This window comes from Strigops habroptila, chromosome 12, assembly GCF_004027225.2.
Source record: "Strigops habroptila isolate Jane chromosome 12, bStrHab1.2.pri, whole genome shotgun sequence".
Lineage (NCBI taxonomy): Eukaryota > Metazoa > Chordata > Aves > Psittaciformes > Psittacidae > Strigops > Strigops habroptila.
The window spans coordinates 2,980,931-2,997,775 of NC_044288.2; the positions used below are offsets into that span (position 1 = coordinate 2,980,931).

General features: G+C 58.3%; 1 protein-coding gene across 1 annotated transcript; it reads left to right on the forward strand.

Annotated features, from left to right (window-relative positions):
- Window positions 1-5,314: 5,314 nt before the first annotated feature.
- On the forward strand, window positions 5,315-16,845 carry LOC115615675 (cAMP-dependent protein kinase inhibitor beta-like). The gene is made up of 4 exons (XM_030504120.1): window positions 5,315-5,627; window positions 15,242-15,397; window positions 15,532-15,683; window positions 16,421-16,845. The coding sequence occupies exons 3-4, from the start codon at window positions 15,539-15,541 to the stop codon at window positions 16,501-16,503; spliced, it is 228 nt and encodes a 75-aa protein (XP_030359980.1). The 5' UTR covers window positions 5,315-5,627; window positions 15,242-15,397; window positions 15,532-15,538; the 3' UTR covers window positions 16,504-16,845.

Genomic DNA, 16,845 nt, shown 5'->3' on the forward strand with positions numbered 1-16,845 from the left:
AGCAGGAAGAAGTGGTGTGAGACCTTGATCTGAAGGTGTCCTTGGTCCATGGCGCAGGAGGACGTGGTTCTTCCACTCCCAGCCTGCAGCCCCACACTGCTGGGTGCTTCTGCCTCGATGCTCACCTCAGCTTTGGATTCGAGCCCTTCAATTTGCTCTCTGAAAGGCTCCATCCTTCCTCTAAATTCCAGCACGAGCCCTCCTGAACCCATTCCATGCATCTCCCATGTCCTTTAGTTGACAGGGCATTCCTGGTGCCACAGCCTGGCTGGGGCTATGCCGGGGGGATTGCACATTGGGAATGCCTATGGAAAGCTGCATATAGCACAGGCAGTTTTCCAGCTTGTTCATCTTCAGCCTTAACAATCCTTCCTCCCAGAGAAATAGCTAATGAGCCATAGGGATCCAATTAGATCCCTCCAGGATTCGTTGCTGTTTAAACCCAAAGGAAAAGACCCACAAGCGCAGTGCGGAGACAATTAGATCAGTGTCTCCATAATGACTTCATGGCTCCGGAGGAAATATCTGCCTTTGACAGGCAAGGCAGAGACTGAGCTGCCCCCATGGGCGAGCATGGGAGCCGCGTTCCCCCCTTGTCAGACCCTTTTGGGGTGTGGGTGACCCCACACGATGCCTCGGCTGGTTTGGGGTTTGCTCCCTGCACCGGGTGCTTCACACAACACCCATGGGGATGCCCGGAGCCATGTGGCTGTTCTTTGTTAAGCACAGCAGCACCCTGGGGTTTTACATGGTGGTTTTGTAGGATCAGGGATGCTGATGAACTCCAGATGCTCCCCCAGCATTAAATACCCAAAATTGGGTGGAAAAACCACAGGAAACCCCAGGCTGAGAGGCGGAGAGAAGCACTGGGATGCCATTGGGAGCATCCAAGCAGCGGTGATGCTCTCCGGGATGGGGATGAGAAACCGCGGGGGGAAAGATGCCACCAGCAAGGACCTTATTGTCCCCCCCCGGTGCTGGCAGACCCCACAGCCTGGCTGTAATGCAGCAGTGCTGCCGAGCCCCACGTGGCCCTGCCGAGCAGCAGATTTTGCTTAGCTGCCTGGGCTATATTTAGCTGCCTGTAAAAGGGGTTAGTGAGCAGCGCCGGAGCCAGTGGCACAGTGAAGAATGTCAACGTAAGAGCAGCCAGGGATAAAAAAAGCCCATCCTGGGTGCCGGGAGCTTTGTACAAATCCCTGCTGGAGCTGGAGCTGGAGGCAGGGCTGCAGCAGCCCCCTGCAAGGGGGCACTGGGTGGTGGCTACTCGATAGCCACCCGGTTGGTGCTTTGCCCGCAGTGATTTGGGGATGATTTGGCTGCTTTGCAGCATTCTGGTGTTGAGCTGCACAGGGAGGGTCTGCGGAGGGAGAATGGGGCCTCAAATCTGGAGGGTTGGGTTAAATCATAAGGCTTTTGGGGCAGGCATCCCCCTCCATGGGCAGGGGGCAGAGGCAGGATGGAGGCCCAGCCTGCTCCCACCAAGGAGGTGTTTGTGAGGCTCCCTGTATCCCCATCCTGGCATCTGGAAGTTACTGGAGCACGAATAATAGATTTGAGCTGCTTGTTTTTTCCCTACAAAGACATCTTTTTGGGATGCTTTCTTTATGCTCGGTTAATCCCAACACACCTTTCTTCCAAAAGCTCACCTCACTGCCCCGATCAGGCCTCTTCAAGCAAAAACTGGGAAATCCCACCACATCCCAGCTCTTCCCAAACCCTCCTGTTCTACTCTGAGCTCTTCCACACATCCCTGGCCTTGCCTGGGCTTCCTTCCTGCCTGTGTGAACCAGGCTGCTGCCCGGAAACATCAGATTTAAACCACTATAGGTGTCAGTACATAGGAAAAGTGGCTTCCAAAACTGTAGCTATTTTGTACCAGAAACAATTTGCTTGTTCTGCTTGTCCATTGGGGCAGGTGATGTGAATAGTTCCATGTCTGGACCCCAAGAGAGACACATTGGATGGGGATGCTGTTGGTGGAACCGCAGCTCCTGTGATGAACTGGATGAGCCCCAAGCTGTGGCTGTGTGACCCACCATAGCTTTGGGTCAGGAAAGAGCTTCTGCTGCAATAAATAAAAGGAAGATGTTGTTATTTTGGTTGGATTTTCCCATTCTGCTGGGAATGGGCCAAATTGCAGATGAGTTACAAAGACCTGTGCAACTCATTGCAGGTATTCAAGCTGCTTTGAGCTACAGGAATAGGAGAAGCAGCTCATTTGCTGTCCCCTGTCGAAGGGGGAAGCATGGAAGGGATGCGCTGGGCTGTGCATGGGCACAGCGTGGGGAAGGTCTCCATCACCTCCATCATGTCGTGCCCAGGGGGAGATGGTGCTGCATAATCCATGTCCCTGTGAAGGACGACGCAGACATCCAGATGGCTGCGTACTGGGATACATGAGGATGCTCGGGAAGGGCACTGCTATCTGCTGTAACCTTACATCTCCTGCCGAGGCAGCATGGAGATGGCCAGACTTCCATCTCCACCCTGCCTGGTGACAAATTGCATCCCTGGGAGGTGTTTGCTGGCATTTTCCCTCTTGCTTTGAATCCTCCAGGCAACCAGATGCTCTCACTGCCTTTGGCCTCCGGGATCTCACAGAGAGGATGGTTGTTCTCAAGGGCTGAGCATGATTTCTGCAGATCCATCCTATAGGAGCCACCTCCATCTCTATGGGGCTGATTCAGAGCCCCCCAGTCTGTGTCCTGCCCACGCTCATGGAAAGTCCCTGTCCCCAGCCAGGGAACAACCTGCAGGTCCCCAAACCCTGTGACCCATGTCCCGAAATAGCACCTTAACGGAGGGACTGACGCAGCCCCGGGCTGAGCTCAGCTCAGGAATAGCCTTTCCTCTACATTACCTCTGTACCCAGCCAGAAACCAGGGTCTTAAACGGGCTGGGAATTAGGAAGATACATCTAAAAGAGGAACAGCAAAATGCTGCTCTCCCTCAGAGGTGACTTTGAGCTGAGATCAGAGCCCACAGCAGTGAGCAGGAGAGCTTGATCCTCCCCTGCTGCAGCCCAGCGCAGGGGGATGCTGCCTCCATCCCCATCAGCAGCTCGAGGGTCGGCGGGTTTTGATGACCAGTGGAATAAAGCAGCTCAGCAGCAGCAGTGGGAGCAGAACAGACTCTCCCAGACCATTTCCTCCCTGTTCTGGATCCTTTTGTTTCAGGACAAAACAGGATTTAAAGCAGGTTGTGGGGCAGGGAGGGGTCTGAGCTCACCCTCACTGGCTTCACCTCCATGATGGATAAAGCAGGGGCTCTCCCAGTACTGGGGGAGGGCACGGATGGGGTATTTGAGGTCCCTGCCAGGGGCATTCTGGCAAGAGGCTCCCGACATCTGCAAGGCCTGAAGGAGCAGAGGAGGAGCAGAGCAGCCTTTGCTCCATGTGGGTACAGCGCGGGGCACTGCCCCACACCAACACTGCCTGGTAAGGGAATAATCCTTCCCTTCCCACTGATGTTCTTTTGCATTGCTGGGGCTTGTACCCAAGAGCTTTGTGGGCTTCAGCTGGAGTTTGGGCTCTGATGCTCACCATGTCCTGGGTGCGGGCAGGTTTGGAGAGGTTATTCAGCACCAGCGGTGCACATGGAGACTCAAACGCCTCTTGTGTGCCTCAGTTCCCCCAGCTCCCCCAGCCCAGCCATTCCCAAAGGATCATCTGGCAGAGGGAAGCATTCAGCCAAGGAGGATGCAGGGACTGCACCAGAGATCTCCCAGGGCAGAGCATCCCTTGGGGTCACCCGGAGGGTGGAAAAAGGGGGACCCACTGCAGGGTGCTCCATCATGACCCTCCCCACCCATCCTGCGCTTCCCTTCTCTCCCTCCATGTCCCTCCGCAATCTCCGCCCTTGCTCTCACACATGTCCTGGCTCAGAGGGACGCAGCCCTCGCGCTCCATGACGGGCAGTGTCACATCCGATTGGGTGCCAGGCAGGATAAACATCCCTGATGCTCGGCCTGAGACTGCTCCGGAGAGGGGAGACAGTCAAGGAGAAAACGGAGCGTGAGGAGCTAAAAATAGCATCTGGTGAAGGCTCGGTCCCCGCGGGAGCTGCCAGCGCCCGTCACCAGCAGCAGGATGAATGTGTCGTCCCCCCCCGCTGCCAGCTCCAGCCCCACTGAGCTCTTGGGGTATGGGGGGACCTGAGTCCTGGCTGGTTCCGTGGGTCTCATCCCTCCACAGGGATGGAGGTCAGAAGAGCATCGCCCTTCATGGGTCAGCAAGCTCTGCTCCTCCCCAGGGCCCAGGAGTGGTGCTGAGCCCCACAGGGAAGGGGCAGGATGGGCACCTTGCTGTGGGTGCTCAACGTCACCCCTCACCATAGGCAGGGGGAGGAGGTTGGCCACAGACAGGAATTTGGGAATGTGCCCCTGTTGAGAGCAGCATCTGGGTGTAGGGACAATGGCACCCATGGGTGCACCCCGCTGCTCCACCCTGGGACATAGAATCATGGAATCCCAGCCTGGTTTGGGTTGGAAAGGACTTAAAGCTCATCCAGCTTCAACCCCCTGCCACGGGCAGGGACACCTTCCACTAGAGCAGGTTGCTCCAAGCCCCTGTGTCCAACCTGGCCTTGAACATCCACCCTGAGAGCCAGGAGGGGACGTTTGGAGGCTCTCCCCCAACCGCACCCCATTTCCCATTTGCACACACAGGCAATGGCAGCCGGGGGGGGGGGGATGTCCCCTTCCCACGTGCAGATTTGGGTTGATTTCAGTCCATGCTCAGGCTGCTCTCCCCTCCTCACTGCTCCCATCCAGCTCCGGGGTGCGGGTGGGGACCCCCCATCACACACACTCGGTGCTGCCCATGTCCCCCCAGAGGTGGCCAGTCCTTGTGTTGGGCAAAACACGGGCTGGGGCATGAGCAGGTGGATTTTCCAGCTGGATCCAGGCTCTTCCCAGCCCACCCCCACCCTCCAGGGCTGCATCCCCATATTATCTTTAATTATTATTCCCAAGATTTTGATCCTGGGGCTGGAATAAGTGCTCCGGGGGGGGTGTGTGGACTAAACTGCCCCAAGTAGAACCCCCTTCACCCCGCTATGGGGCTCCATCCGCAGACCCGAATTCATCAGGAGCCGGGGGTTTGGCACTTCATTCCCGAGCGGAGCCGCTGCCGCGCTGCGAGCCCCCGGCCCGGGCTGCCGGGTGCTGCCGGTGCCTCGTACAGGGGGGTGATGGCACCGGGGGGGGGTGTCAGAGCGCGGGGGGGACACGGGAGGACACGGCGGGGCGGCACCGGCGGGCGGGGCGCGGCGGCGGCGGCGGCGGGGGGGGCGGCGGGTGGGTCCCCCCCGCACGGAGCGTGGGCCGGGAGCGGCGGGAGCGGCGGCGGCGGCTCGGCCCCGGTGCCCCCAGGGCCGCCTGCGAGCCGGAGCGCCGAGCATCCTTCCTGCGGTCACCGGGCGGCACCGGCAGCAGCGCTGACACCGGTGTCAGCAGCGGCACCGGCAGCGGCACCGGCATCAGCACCGGCATCAACGCGAGCATCAGCATCAACACCAGCATCGGGATCAACAGCATCACCGGCGTCGACACCGGCAGCAGCACCACCACCAGCACCGGTACCGGCTCCGGTATCGGCATTGGCACCGGCTCCAGCAGAGCTCAGGTGAGCAGCCGATGGGTGGTGGGTGCTGGTGATGTGGTTACACCAAGGACCTGGGCCATGGTGGTGGATGCCTTGTGCTGATGGGTGCTGAGGATCTGGTGCTCACCATGAGGACTGGGTGCTCACCATGGGGACTGGGTGCTCGCCACAGGGACTGGGTGCCCGCCGCGGGGACTGGGTGCCCACCCTGAGCACCTCCATGGCAGCGCATCAGAGCAAAGGCAGGAGGAGGCTCAGAACGTGGTGGTGGCTATAGGGCACAGATGGGGCTTGGGGGGAGGAAACTTTGCATCAGGCTGTGGTGCTGAGCAGGGCATTGGGCGTCTCTCAAGGGCTTGGGAGGGTCCGTGACCATCCCGCTGGGGGTAGGTGGCTCTGGGGAGGATCAGGGTGAGCAGTGATCGGGCACTGAGCAAGGCTCATCCATCTGGGGTGGGTATCTCAGATCAACCCCCATGGTGACACCTTGGTCACATCCTGGTCCCTCAGCCCCTGCTCCTTCCTCCCCTGCAGGTCCTGGGGTCACCATTGCCCCCACCACCTTCCACCCTGTCCCATCCTCATCTCATCTACCCCAATCCCCCCAGCTCCAGCCCTCACCTTCCCAGATTTGAGCTTCCCAGATGATTTCAGGCCTGGGGAGCTGCGGGGGTCCCAAGCAGTGAGACCCAGCACGGGCTGAGCACTGCTCTGTGCAGGGGACACGCTCCTCCCGGCGGCATCCTCTTGGGATGAAAGGGCTTCCCCAGAGACAACCCCTCCCCGCTGCCTTCAGGGCATTATTTTGGCAGGTTGCCCCTGCAGATGCTTGGATCAGGTCCCTTTGGTTCCCGGAGCTGGCTGCTGTCCCCTGGCTGGGTGGCAGGGACACCAAGGAGGTGACAGTGGCAGGATGTCCTGCGCTTACCCCGAGTACTCACAGCCCATGACCTTGGGGCTGTCCACCAAGGGACACCACAGCTCTTGCTGTCACCCTGGGTCCTCCCAGCATATCCCCCCTCATCATGGCCAGGCAGAAGAGGTGGGAGCTATAATGGGGGGGTGACAGCCTGACCACCATCTCCACCCTTTATGTGCTCAGCAGCATCTCCTCCCCGAAACAGGAGGTTTTGGGGGGGAAGGTGGTGGCTGAACCAGGATCCCTCCTCACTTCTTTAAACTGGGGGACTCACAGTGTTTGTTCCCGGCCTGGGGTGCTGGGAGGAGGTGGCTGGGAGCAGGGGGATGCTCGGTGGGAGGCTGTTGGAGTCTGGGGTTGCTGCCTTGGGGTTCAGCTGCTGTTTCAGCCAGTGGAGCTCTGGCACCCAATCCTGACCTGGCCCCGGGCTCCCTCAGGGTGCTCCAGTCCCTTGTGGGCACATGGCACCATGAAGGATGGGGACGGTGCCCACAGCCCTGCTCCGACCTTGGCTCCTCAGGCAGGAGGTCCAAGTGCCTGCCTCAGCCAAGGGGTGATGGATCCAGGCTGGGGATTCCAATCCCTATCTCTGATCCCAGGGTGCCTGCATGGATTTGTTCCCTCCTTGGCTTTCAGTCCCTTCCCCAGCATCTCCTCAGGGGCTGGGTGGGTGTCACTGGGTGATGAGGAAGGTCTGGTGACAGCCACCGCATCAGGGAATCCTGATGATGCTCCTGGCATCCATGGAGGGGTGGGGGGAAACATCTGGATCATCTCCATGTGATGCCTCACCACGAGGGAGGCCCATCCTCAGGAGAGGATGCTGCGTGGGGAGCAGGGCACCTGGGCAGGTTTCCACATCCCTGCTTGGATGAGCTGCAGTGGGAAGGAGAGAGGCCCTGGGGGGAAGCACATGCAGCACGTGGGAAGCCTCAGCTGGCTTTGCCCCCTGAAATTCAGGATGTGGGGGAACCTGCACGTGTCCTGCTGCTTCGGCAGGGCTGGGAGCATCCTCTGCATTCCATGCTCCTTCCTCAGGGCATCCCGCTGCCCTCCCCACCATACCCAGCTGGACCACACTCTGCTCCTGGTGCTGACCAGTGGCAGATGGAGAACAGCGACCTTGTGATGGGACAAGAGGCTCCTGCAGTGCATGGCTGAGACCATCCAGCTGCGTATCAGAGATGCCTGGTGGCTCGTGTCACCTAGTACAGCCCAGAATGAACATAGTGGCACCCAGCAGCCCCCCCGATGTCCCAGCCCCTGCATCCCACAGCCTGCGTTGAAGCATCTTCACATCTCCTTGGGTTTCCCCTGGCACAAGTCCCGCTGCCACCCACATGCTCCACAGCCGGGATGCCGGGAGCATCGAGGATGTCCCTGTCCCCAGCACCTCGGATGGGGCCCGTTGGCTCCCACCCAGGATGCTGAGGCTGGAGCAGCTGATGGAAAGCCCTTTGGGGAGGAGGGAACCTGGAAGTGGTGGGGAACGGAAGCGGTTGAGATGTGGGTGACACGTTTATTGTGCCAAATTACAGTTTGTGCTGCCGGGGGAGCAGCTAACTCAGGGTTACGGTGGGAGCTGTATTAGCCAGGGCTCAATCACTGTAATTACCTCCCATTAGATCACCTGCTCTGCAATGGAGCCGTGTGGAAGGGGAAGCTCCTGCTTATCTCCCTTGGCTGCAGAAGGAAGCGTTGCTTTACCCACAGTGCCAGGTCCTCTCCATGGGGCTGCACTTGGGTTTCCATCACCTCCCTGTGAAATGGGCTGTTTCATTTCCCCCTTGGACTCCATAAGGACCCAAATGCAGAGGGTGGGCCTGAGAGCATGAGGAATAGGGGGGAGATGGGCTCAGCCCTCCCACCCAGCACCCAGCACCCTTGTGGGGTCCCCTGAACCCCCACCATGGGAGATTCTTCTCCTCCCAGCACACCAATTAAAGGCGATGAGCTGATGGGGTGTGGGCAGGGATGGGCACAAGCACAGCCTGGCCTGGGAGTGGCTGGAGCAGCCTCCATCACTTCCTGGGATGTGGTGCAATCCCTTCCTCCATCCTTCCCCGGGATGTGCTGGGATCACTCCCTGCATCCCTCGCTGAGATGTCTCCATCCCTCCCTGGAATGCAGTGGGATCCCTCCCTCCATTCCTCCATGGGATGTGATGGGATCCCTTCCTCCATCTCTGCCTGCACCTCTGCACAGGGATCTTGCAGCTCCCATCAGCCAGGGAGCAGGGGCCCTGCTCTTTAGGCACGTAAAAGCCAGAAGTGCTTCTTGTTAGCACAAAGAAAAGGAACATTTTCCTTTCCCAGGTTCCCAGGGGAGAATTGGGAACCGAGGGGAGATGGGGTGGGATGGGAAGCAGTGGTGTGCATTGGGCTGGGAGCTCCAGGTTCCAGGGGGATGGAGATGAGGAGCTTTTGGGTGCAGGGTAAGTGCCCAGCAAGGCCCAGCAGTGATGCTGCACCGTCAGCCCTGCTGAGCTTTTAGTGCTTTCCTCTTTAATGACAGCAACTCAGGTTTGTCCAGGGATGAAATCGGGATGGTCCAGAGGGCATCACACATTCAGGTTTCCCCAGTGCTTTTGGCATCTTCCCGGGATGCTGCTCCCACAGGAAAAGATGCCTCTATTTTGTCCATGCATGGACTTGCAGGAGATGCTGTGCTCAGCAAGGTTGAGTTGGGATTAAACTGCTGAGGCCTCCGGAGCACTGTTCCCTGGCCCAATCCAGGTCTGCAGCAACAAAAAGGGATTTTCCCTGCAGTCACTGCCCTTTAGGGGAGCCAAGCCATGATGTGGGACATGGTGGTGAGCACCACATTTGGGTTGGCAGCATCGGGTTTACCCTGCAGATGCTGGGGGAAGCTTTGGGTTGGGATGGCAGCGAGCGCCTGAGCTGGTTTCACTCTTACCCTCAAGCAGGACTTGCTCTGATTTGTGTTTGCAGTGTTATAAACCAGAGTGACAGCTCATGCAAACAGCCTGGAATCCTGTCTGGAGAGGCTCAGGTTGGATTTTATTTGCTTTCGGGAGGGTATTAACCAGAGCTGAACTCTGCCGTCACCCCTGTGCATGATGAGACAGGGATTGATGGAGCAAGAATCACCCTTCGTTCCTCCCAGCGGCTCCATCCTATGGATGTCAGCAGCAAAAGCCACCTCTTGGGCTCATGTCCCTGTTGGCATCCAGGGATTACGGGGAATGAAGGTTATCAGTGTCCCGTTTTGGAGTCCTTCATTGTCACTCTTTGCCTTGAATGGGAATTTAGGTACCAATATCTAAGAAGCCTGGATGAGTCCCACTGCAGAGACAGGGAAGCGTTTACATTTGGTTTAGCATCATGGAATACTTTGGAAGGGACCTGAATGCTCATCCAGCTCCAATCCCTTGTCACGGGCAGGGACAACTTCCACTAGAGCAGGTTGTTCGAAGCTACATCCCACCAGCCCCATCTAGGCTGGTGTTAGCTCGGACACATCCCAGGTTTTAGGGTGAAAAAGAGACTTCAAGTCCTACAGCTGGAGAAAAGATCCTTAAAAAATAAGTCAGCCCTAAGGCATGCAAAAGCAAATGGAGGGTGAAGCCAAGGGAAGGGAAACCTTTAAAAGCATCGCTGTAATCCTGGGAGAGGTTTGGGTGGAATAATTCAGGACTGGGGTATGAGCAGGAATGGGACTGAGCTTAGACCTGGTCACTGAGCTTAGCCCTGGTCTTGCCCACCTGCAAAGCAGTGATGGGGAGCAGGGAGGGAGCAGGAGAAGGGGCGAAGAGGGATGTGAGGATGATGAGAGGGATGTCGGATGATGGAGGGGAGGATGAGACACTCTGGCGTGCCCCAGGATGGATGAGGCAACCCAAGCACAACAGGAGCTGCGGAGAAGAGGGGAGGCAGGTCAGGCTGTGAGGATGAGCGTGCAGGAGTGAGAGCAGGGAGGAAGGTCAAAGCACAACGTGGGGTGCAATGGGGCTGAGAGGGTAACGAGAGATACTGGTGTTAGTCTAAGGAGGGAGAGGAGCTGCTCAGCATGAGGGGGGATGGTGGGAGCCCATGTGCTGGATGCTGATGTTCCAACACCAGCCCTTCTGAGGCTGGGACAGAGATGTGGGGAGCTGCCAGTGTGACCTTCTCTCTGAAAACCTGCTGGAATGATTCCTCAAAGCCTTAAGAAGGAGCTTTGGGAAGGAGGAGCCAGAGAAAAATGTGGGAAAATACAGTGTGAGACCTCAATGATGCTCCGAGCATCCAGGCACAGGTTTGCTTGGATCCCTTGCACGGCTTTGCTCCAGACTGTGACACCATCCCTGGAAAGGCACGAGGCAAGATCCAAGCTCTTCGCCATGGAAAGACGGATGTTTAGGGACAAAAGTGCAGTCAGAGAGGTTTTGCTGCCGAAGGCAGGCAATGGGGTGTCAGCATCCCCCATGGGCTGCATCCCACCCAGCACCCTTCCATCAACAGGAGTGATCATCATCTCGAGACACTTGGGTTGAGACCACCTCACTGACGGGCTTGAAGCAAAACCTGTTCTCCATGTCATTCTGCGTCAATATCCCAGCACCCGCCAACATTCCTGAGGCCTTTTCCATCCATGCCCTGGAGATGATGAGTTTGGGACAATATTTATTCCCATCCTTCCCTTTCACCTAGATCCTGGGAGCTGTTTATGGGCTGCTGACAGCTGACAAAGCCCATTGCCACGTGGCCACGGGTGCTGCTGAGCATCTCCTGTGCCCGCAGCCACATCCCTGGCGATGAACCCACCGGGTCCCAACCTGCTGCCTCCATGGGGGATCCCTCAGCTCTGCAGACTTTACCCTGTGTTTGATCATTGCCATCTGCTCTTCCCAGCTCCAGGAGCTGTTTGCTCTGCCTGGTTCCTGTCGCTCTCTGGTTAAGTCAGTCCCGTTGGATTTGCCTCCCATGTGGATTCATCACTGGATGATGCTCTCATCCCCTTCTGATCCGGGGTAGCTCTTTCCATCCTGGCTTGCAGCCTCATTTAATTCAGCGTTACAGCTACGCCTCTGTAAATCCTTCCCATGTTTCATCCCGTTCATCATCCCTTAATAACACGGATGTCCCGGGCTCGCGGGTGGATTTTCAGAGGGCTCATGCTGGGCTGCAGCGTTTCCCAGCCTGTGGCTGGAGAGGCTCAGCACAGACCCCACAACGCATTGAATCAAAGGAGCATGAAGAACCCCCCTTATAAAGCAAGCTGAGGACATGGAAGGTACCAAACCTACATTTCAGATGAGCCAATGACACACCAACTGCTTAGAAGGTGAAGCAGCAAATCCTATGGGGAAATGAATCCTTAACAAAACTTCCCAGCCATCGTTGTCACATCTCCCTGGTCCTAAATACCCCAGAGCAGTCCTGGTTCATGTGCCCTGGGAGAGGGAACGTGGTTGGCAAAGGTGCTGCGTGACCATGGTGGGGTCCATGAGATGTCCCATGGTCCCCATGCTCCGGGTTCTGGCTCTGGCTGTGGTCACAGATGCTGTTTCGGATGAGCCCATGAGCGTGGTTCACTCCTCCCACATCGCTGGAGGGGACATCCCTGCCTCAATCACTGCAGAGGACCCAAGCACATGCTGCCCATGGAGGTGTCTGATCCCACACTGAACTCTTGTTCTCTTCAGTTGCTCCATCCCCGAGGTGCTTCACACCTTCCCCTGCTCATTCAGCATCTTCCTTCCTTCCTCCAGGGCTTTTATATCCCGGGAAATGTGAATTAAGCCAAACCTTGGGCAGGAATGGTGCTGCGCCAGAGGGAAGACATCCCCCATCAAACCCCACTGCTCATCCCACCCAAACCCTCACGGGAAGGGACCAAGCTCCTCCTAATGGTTTCCTCCCATCGATGACAAAGCCCAGGTCTGGCACAAGGGTGTCCGTGGCATCTCCCTGTCCATGCTGGGTTATCTCTGCCTGCTGGTGGTAGGGAAAGGGGTGGCTGTTTCCACCCCAGGTCATTCCTTTGGCTGGGTCCTTCCTGAAGGAAGGGTCCTTCCCTGGCCCAAGGCTGGTAAAGGAGGAGGAATTGGGGGAAGAAGAAGAGGAGGTCGGGTGCTTCTCACCCCAAACCGCTCTCCCTGCCAGGGCTGCTGCTCTGGCTCTCAGTGTCCGGCTGTACCACCTCCTCCACAAAATCCACATGGATTTGGGCTTTTGGGGGCTTGGATGAGGAGGTTTGGAGCAAAGAGGATGAGGAGGTTTGGAGCAAGCAGGGAGCAGGGCTGGGGCAGGAGCCCTGCATGCTGCTGCCCACAGGTACAGGAGCTCCCCAGGCTAAAGAAAAGCAGTGGGGCAGCAGCCAAACCAAGGTTCAGGAGATGTTTCCCGCAGCAGCTCGTCCTGGATGATCACGGATACTGAAGGAAAGGCCTAATCCCACCGAGGCTGCCTGGACACTGGGCATGGGGTGAGGATCTGCAGCAGCACGTGATGGGGAGCAGCACATCCCGTGGGATGGCAAAACCTCACTTCTCTGCGCTGTCACCTCATCCTCACTTTGCATCTCACCCAGTGGCCTCCAGCCAGACCATCCCCTTCCCCTCTTGTGCTTGAACTGGTCACTGCTGCATCCAAGTGATGCTGCTGAGCATCCCAAGCCCAAACCAAGCAGCTCAGCACGTGCCCATGGTTCTCACCTATGTGGCACGAGAGCATCAGGGCTCAGCAGCACCATGGGGATGGGAGCTCTTGTGTTGGGAGGACGTTGTGTTGCTTGAAGATGCCCAAGGTTTGGGGGCACCACAGCCTGGATATGGCCTTGTAGGACACTTTCTGGTCTCCTGGTGGCCTCTCTGCAAGAGGCAGCTTTGTGGCAGCAGGGGCTGGCTTGATTCCCAAGGGAATTGACCAACGGGATATGATGTATCCCTGTGCCATGTCCTCCCTCCACCTCTTCCCAGGAGCTTCCACCACAGCCCATCTCCAGGAAGGATTAAGGTTTATTTCTGCCCCAACCTCCTATATCCCATTAGGGGCATTAAAGCAAGAGCTGGTGGCCCCAAGGACCTTCCATGTGACTCCAGGAGCTATTTTAAGATGAGACCATATTAAGCCCCACAGAAACAGTCCCTGCTTAGAGGGGAAATCCCTGCCCAGGCAGGGGTGGGTTTGGGACCACTCGGCGGCGCTGGCACCCTGGACCTGGCTCCCATAGGAACACAGGGATGCAGCGGGATGGGGACAGCGCGATGGGTGCTTGGTTACAGCGATGCTGCACCCAGGAGTGCTCAGGATCCCCACCCATGACAATCCCTGCAGGGCCCCAGCACCTTTTCTGATCTCTCTGCATGGCGTTTTGGGGAGTGTACAGGATGGAACCTCCTCCCGCATCCCGGGTACCCCGACCCCATGTCCCTCGAGCTGCAGGATGGACACAGGCAGGATCCAGAGCCAGTGGGAGCTGCTGGGAAGCGGCTTTGATCCGGCTCTGCAGGGCTCCTGCCCTGCTGGATGCGTGTGTGTGTGTGTGTGTGCATGTGAGCATCCATGTGTGTATACATGCCTGCACACGTGCATGCAGGTGTGCACCTATGCACATGTGTAGTTGAATGTGTGCATGCATGACTATGTGTGTGAACAGGAGTGTACACGCGTGTGTGTGCACCGTCACATGCACTGGGTGTCAGCCCAGCCCCTGTTCCCACTGGATGACAGGGGGACACGGTGGCTGCTCCGACACCCACATGGATGTTACATGTGTCCTGCCCGTGTTCTGGTGCCCAGGGTCAGGGCAGCCACAATTGGTGCCACATGGATGATGTGAACTCGAACGTGTGATGTGTGATGAGAACCTCAATGAGCAGGGGGTGACACAGCCCTGGCACTAACAGGAGCCCTCGCGCTGACATGGGGTGCACATGTGTGCTGGTGTGCACACACATGCACATGTGTGCCAGGGGATGCCATGCATGCATGCACACACATGTGCCGGAGGATGCCATGCATGCACAGACTAGTGCTACAATGCACCAACTATGCACATACATGTGCCAAAGGATGCCAAGCACTCACATACGTGTGCCATGGGATGCCATGCATTCACACACATATGCTCCAATGAGCTATGCATGCACACTCGTGTACCAGAGGGTGCCATGTGTGCACGAATATGTGCTACCATGCACCATGTATGCACACATACGTGCCACGGGATGCCAAGCGTGCACACATGTGTCCCACAGGACACCATGCATGCACATGTGTACCAGAGAGCACCACACACGCACACCCTGGGCTCAGCTCCAGCTATGCATACATGTTCACTCATGTGCCCCAAGAGAGGTGGAGAGGAAGGATGGAGGCCACCCATCTGCAACGTCCTGTATCACTCATGTCACCCCCCTCTGCAAAACCCTCCTACAGAAGTCCAGCCCATTTACCAGCACTGAGCAAACATCCCAGTATGGTCCCAGCGGCGGGTCCATGGGGCAGCCACAGCTCCTGTGGGCACCCTGTGCCACCCTCACATCCCACCTCCATGTCCCCATCCCTGTTCTCCATCCATCTCTCCAACAAGGGGTCCCTGCCCTTCGCAGCCCGGTTTGCTGTAGCCCCGCGGGGAGGAGGGTGCTGGGAGCTCTGGGTGCCCCCCATAGGGACACAGCCTCTCCCACCCCTGGGCTTGTTCCAGCTCCCTCCTGCACAGCCCATGGACACCAGCCCCATTGCTGACTCCCTGCTCTGCCTCCCCCCAGGTTGGAGCCGGACAGGACCCAGCTGGGGGTCCCCATCCGCCGGGGGGTCCCTCACTGCCTGTGAGACGTTGGGAGGAGGAACCACCGAGCCAGGGAGCAGAGCAGGACCCTGGGCACGGGGGAGACACAGCACGAGGCCAGGCTGGAGGGTGCCCGGTAAGGCTGCTGGGGATGGGGGTGTTGGTGGGACCCCTTTTCTCCATGATAATAGACTGGTTTGGGTTGGAAGGGACCTTAAAGTTCATCCTCGGTGCTCCGAGGGGCTGATGGGCAGGGATGTGTCTCTGCAGGGTTAACATGACCGAGGTGGAACCCGTGCTGGACTTCGCATCCTCTGGGAGGACGGGCCGGCGCAATGCCCTGCCCGACATCCTGGGCTCTCCAGCCGGTGTCAGCCCCTCCGACCTGCCCCTCAAGCTGGCAGAGATGTCCCTGAGCGCAGGTGGGTGACAAGGACCATGGAGGATGGTGCAGGGCAGGCAGGAACTGGGGCTGCTCATCATAGAACCATAGAATCACAGACTGGTTTGGGTTGAAGGGACCTTAAAGCTCCTCCAGCTCCAACCCCTGCCACGGGCAGGGACACCTTCCACTAGAGCAGGTTGCTCCAAGCCCCTGTGTCCAACCTGGCCTTGAACACTGCCAGGGATGGGGCAGCCACAGCTTCTCTGGGAAAAGTCTGTGCCAGCGCCTCAGCACCCTCACAGGGAAGAGCTTCTGCCTCAGAGCTCATCTCAATCTCCCCTCTGGCAGGTTAAAGCCATTCCCCTTGGCCTGTCCCTCCAGGCCCTTGTCCAAAGCCCCTCTCCAGGTTTCCTGGAGCCCCTTTAGGCACTGGAGCTGCTCTAAGGTCTCCCCTTCAGGAGCCTTCTCTTCTCCAGGCTGCCCCAGCCCAGCTCTCTCAGCCTGGCTCCAGAGCAGAGCTGCTCCAGCCCTCGCAGCAGCTCCGGGGCCTCCTCTGGACTCCAACAGTTCCACGTCCCTCTTGTGTTGGGGACACCAGAACTGGATGCAGAATCCAAGTGGGGTCTCCCCAGAGCGCAGCAGAGGGGCAGAATCCCCTCCCTGACCCGCTGCTCATGCTCTGGGGGTGCAGCCCAGCACACAGGGGGCTGTGCCTGAGCACACACACACAATGTGGGTCACGTTCGGTCTCTCATCCCTGGTCTCTCCCCACAGGCAGCGCTCAGGACATGCAGTCTCCATCGGCGGAGGTGCCCCCTCCGCAGCCCCCCAGCCCCGAGCTGAAGGACACATCCTAACCCCGCTCCAGGGGGGCCATTGCTGACCAGCGGAGGAAGGAGGAGGCTGCGGAGCATCAGCCCAGCTTCCCTGGCACAGCCGGAGTCCGCTGGGTTCTCCTCGGTGCTGCCATCGGGCATCATCCCCCCGCCATGGGGCGAGCATCGCACGGGGACCTGCCGGGATGATTCCCAAGGGGCAATTCCCACCCGGGGCGAGGACTCGAGGGAGGAATGTGTTTCTCCTGGGACACTGAGCAGAGCCGAGCACAGGGGGTTCTCCGGGGGGTTCCTCCTGGCCGCAGGAGCAGCCTGTGGTGTTTCTAGCTGAGTGTGGTGTTCACTGTGATGTTTTGGGTACCA

Coding starts and splice junctions, on each gene's coding strand:
- LOC115615675 (XM_030504120.1), top strand. CDS start 15,539: ATGACCGAGGTGGAACCCGTGCTGGACTTCGCATCCTCTGGGAGGACG. Junction 15,684..16,420: donor AGAGATGTCCCTGAGCGCAG/GTGGGTGACAAG, acceptor CTCTCCCCACAG/GCAGCGCTCAGGACATGCAG.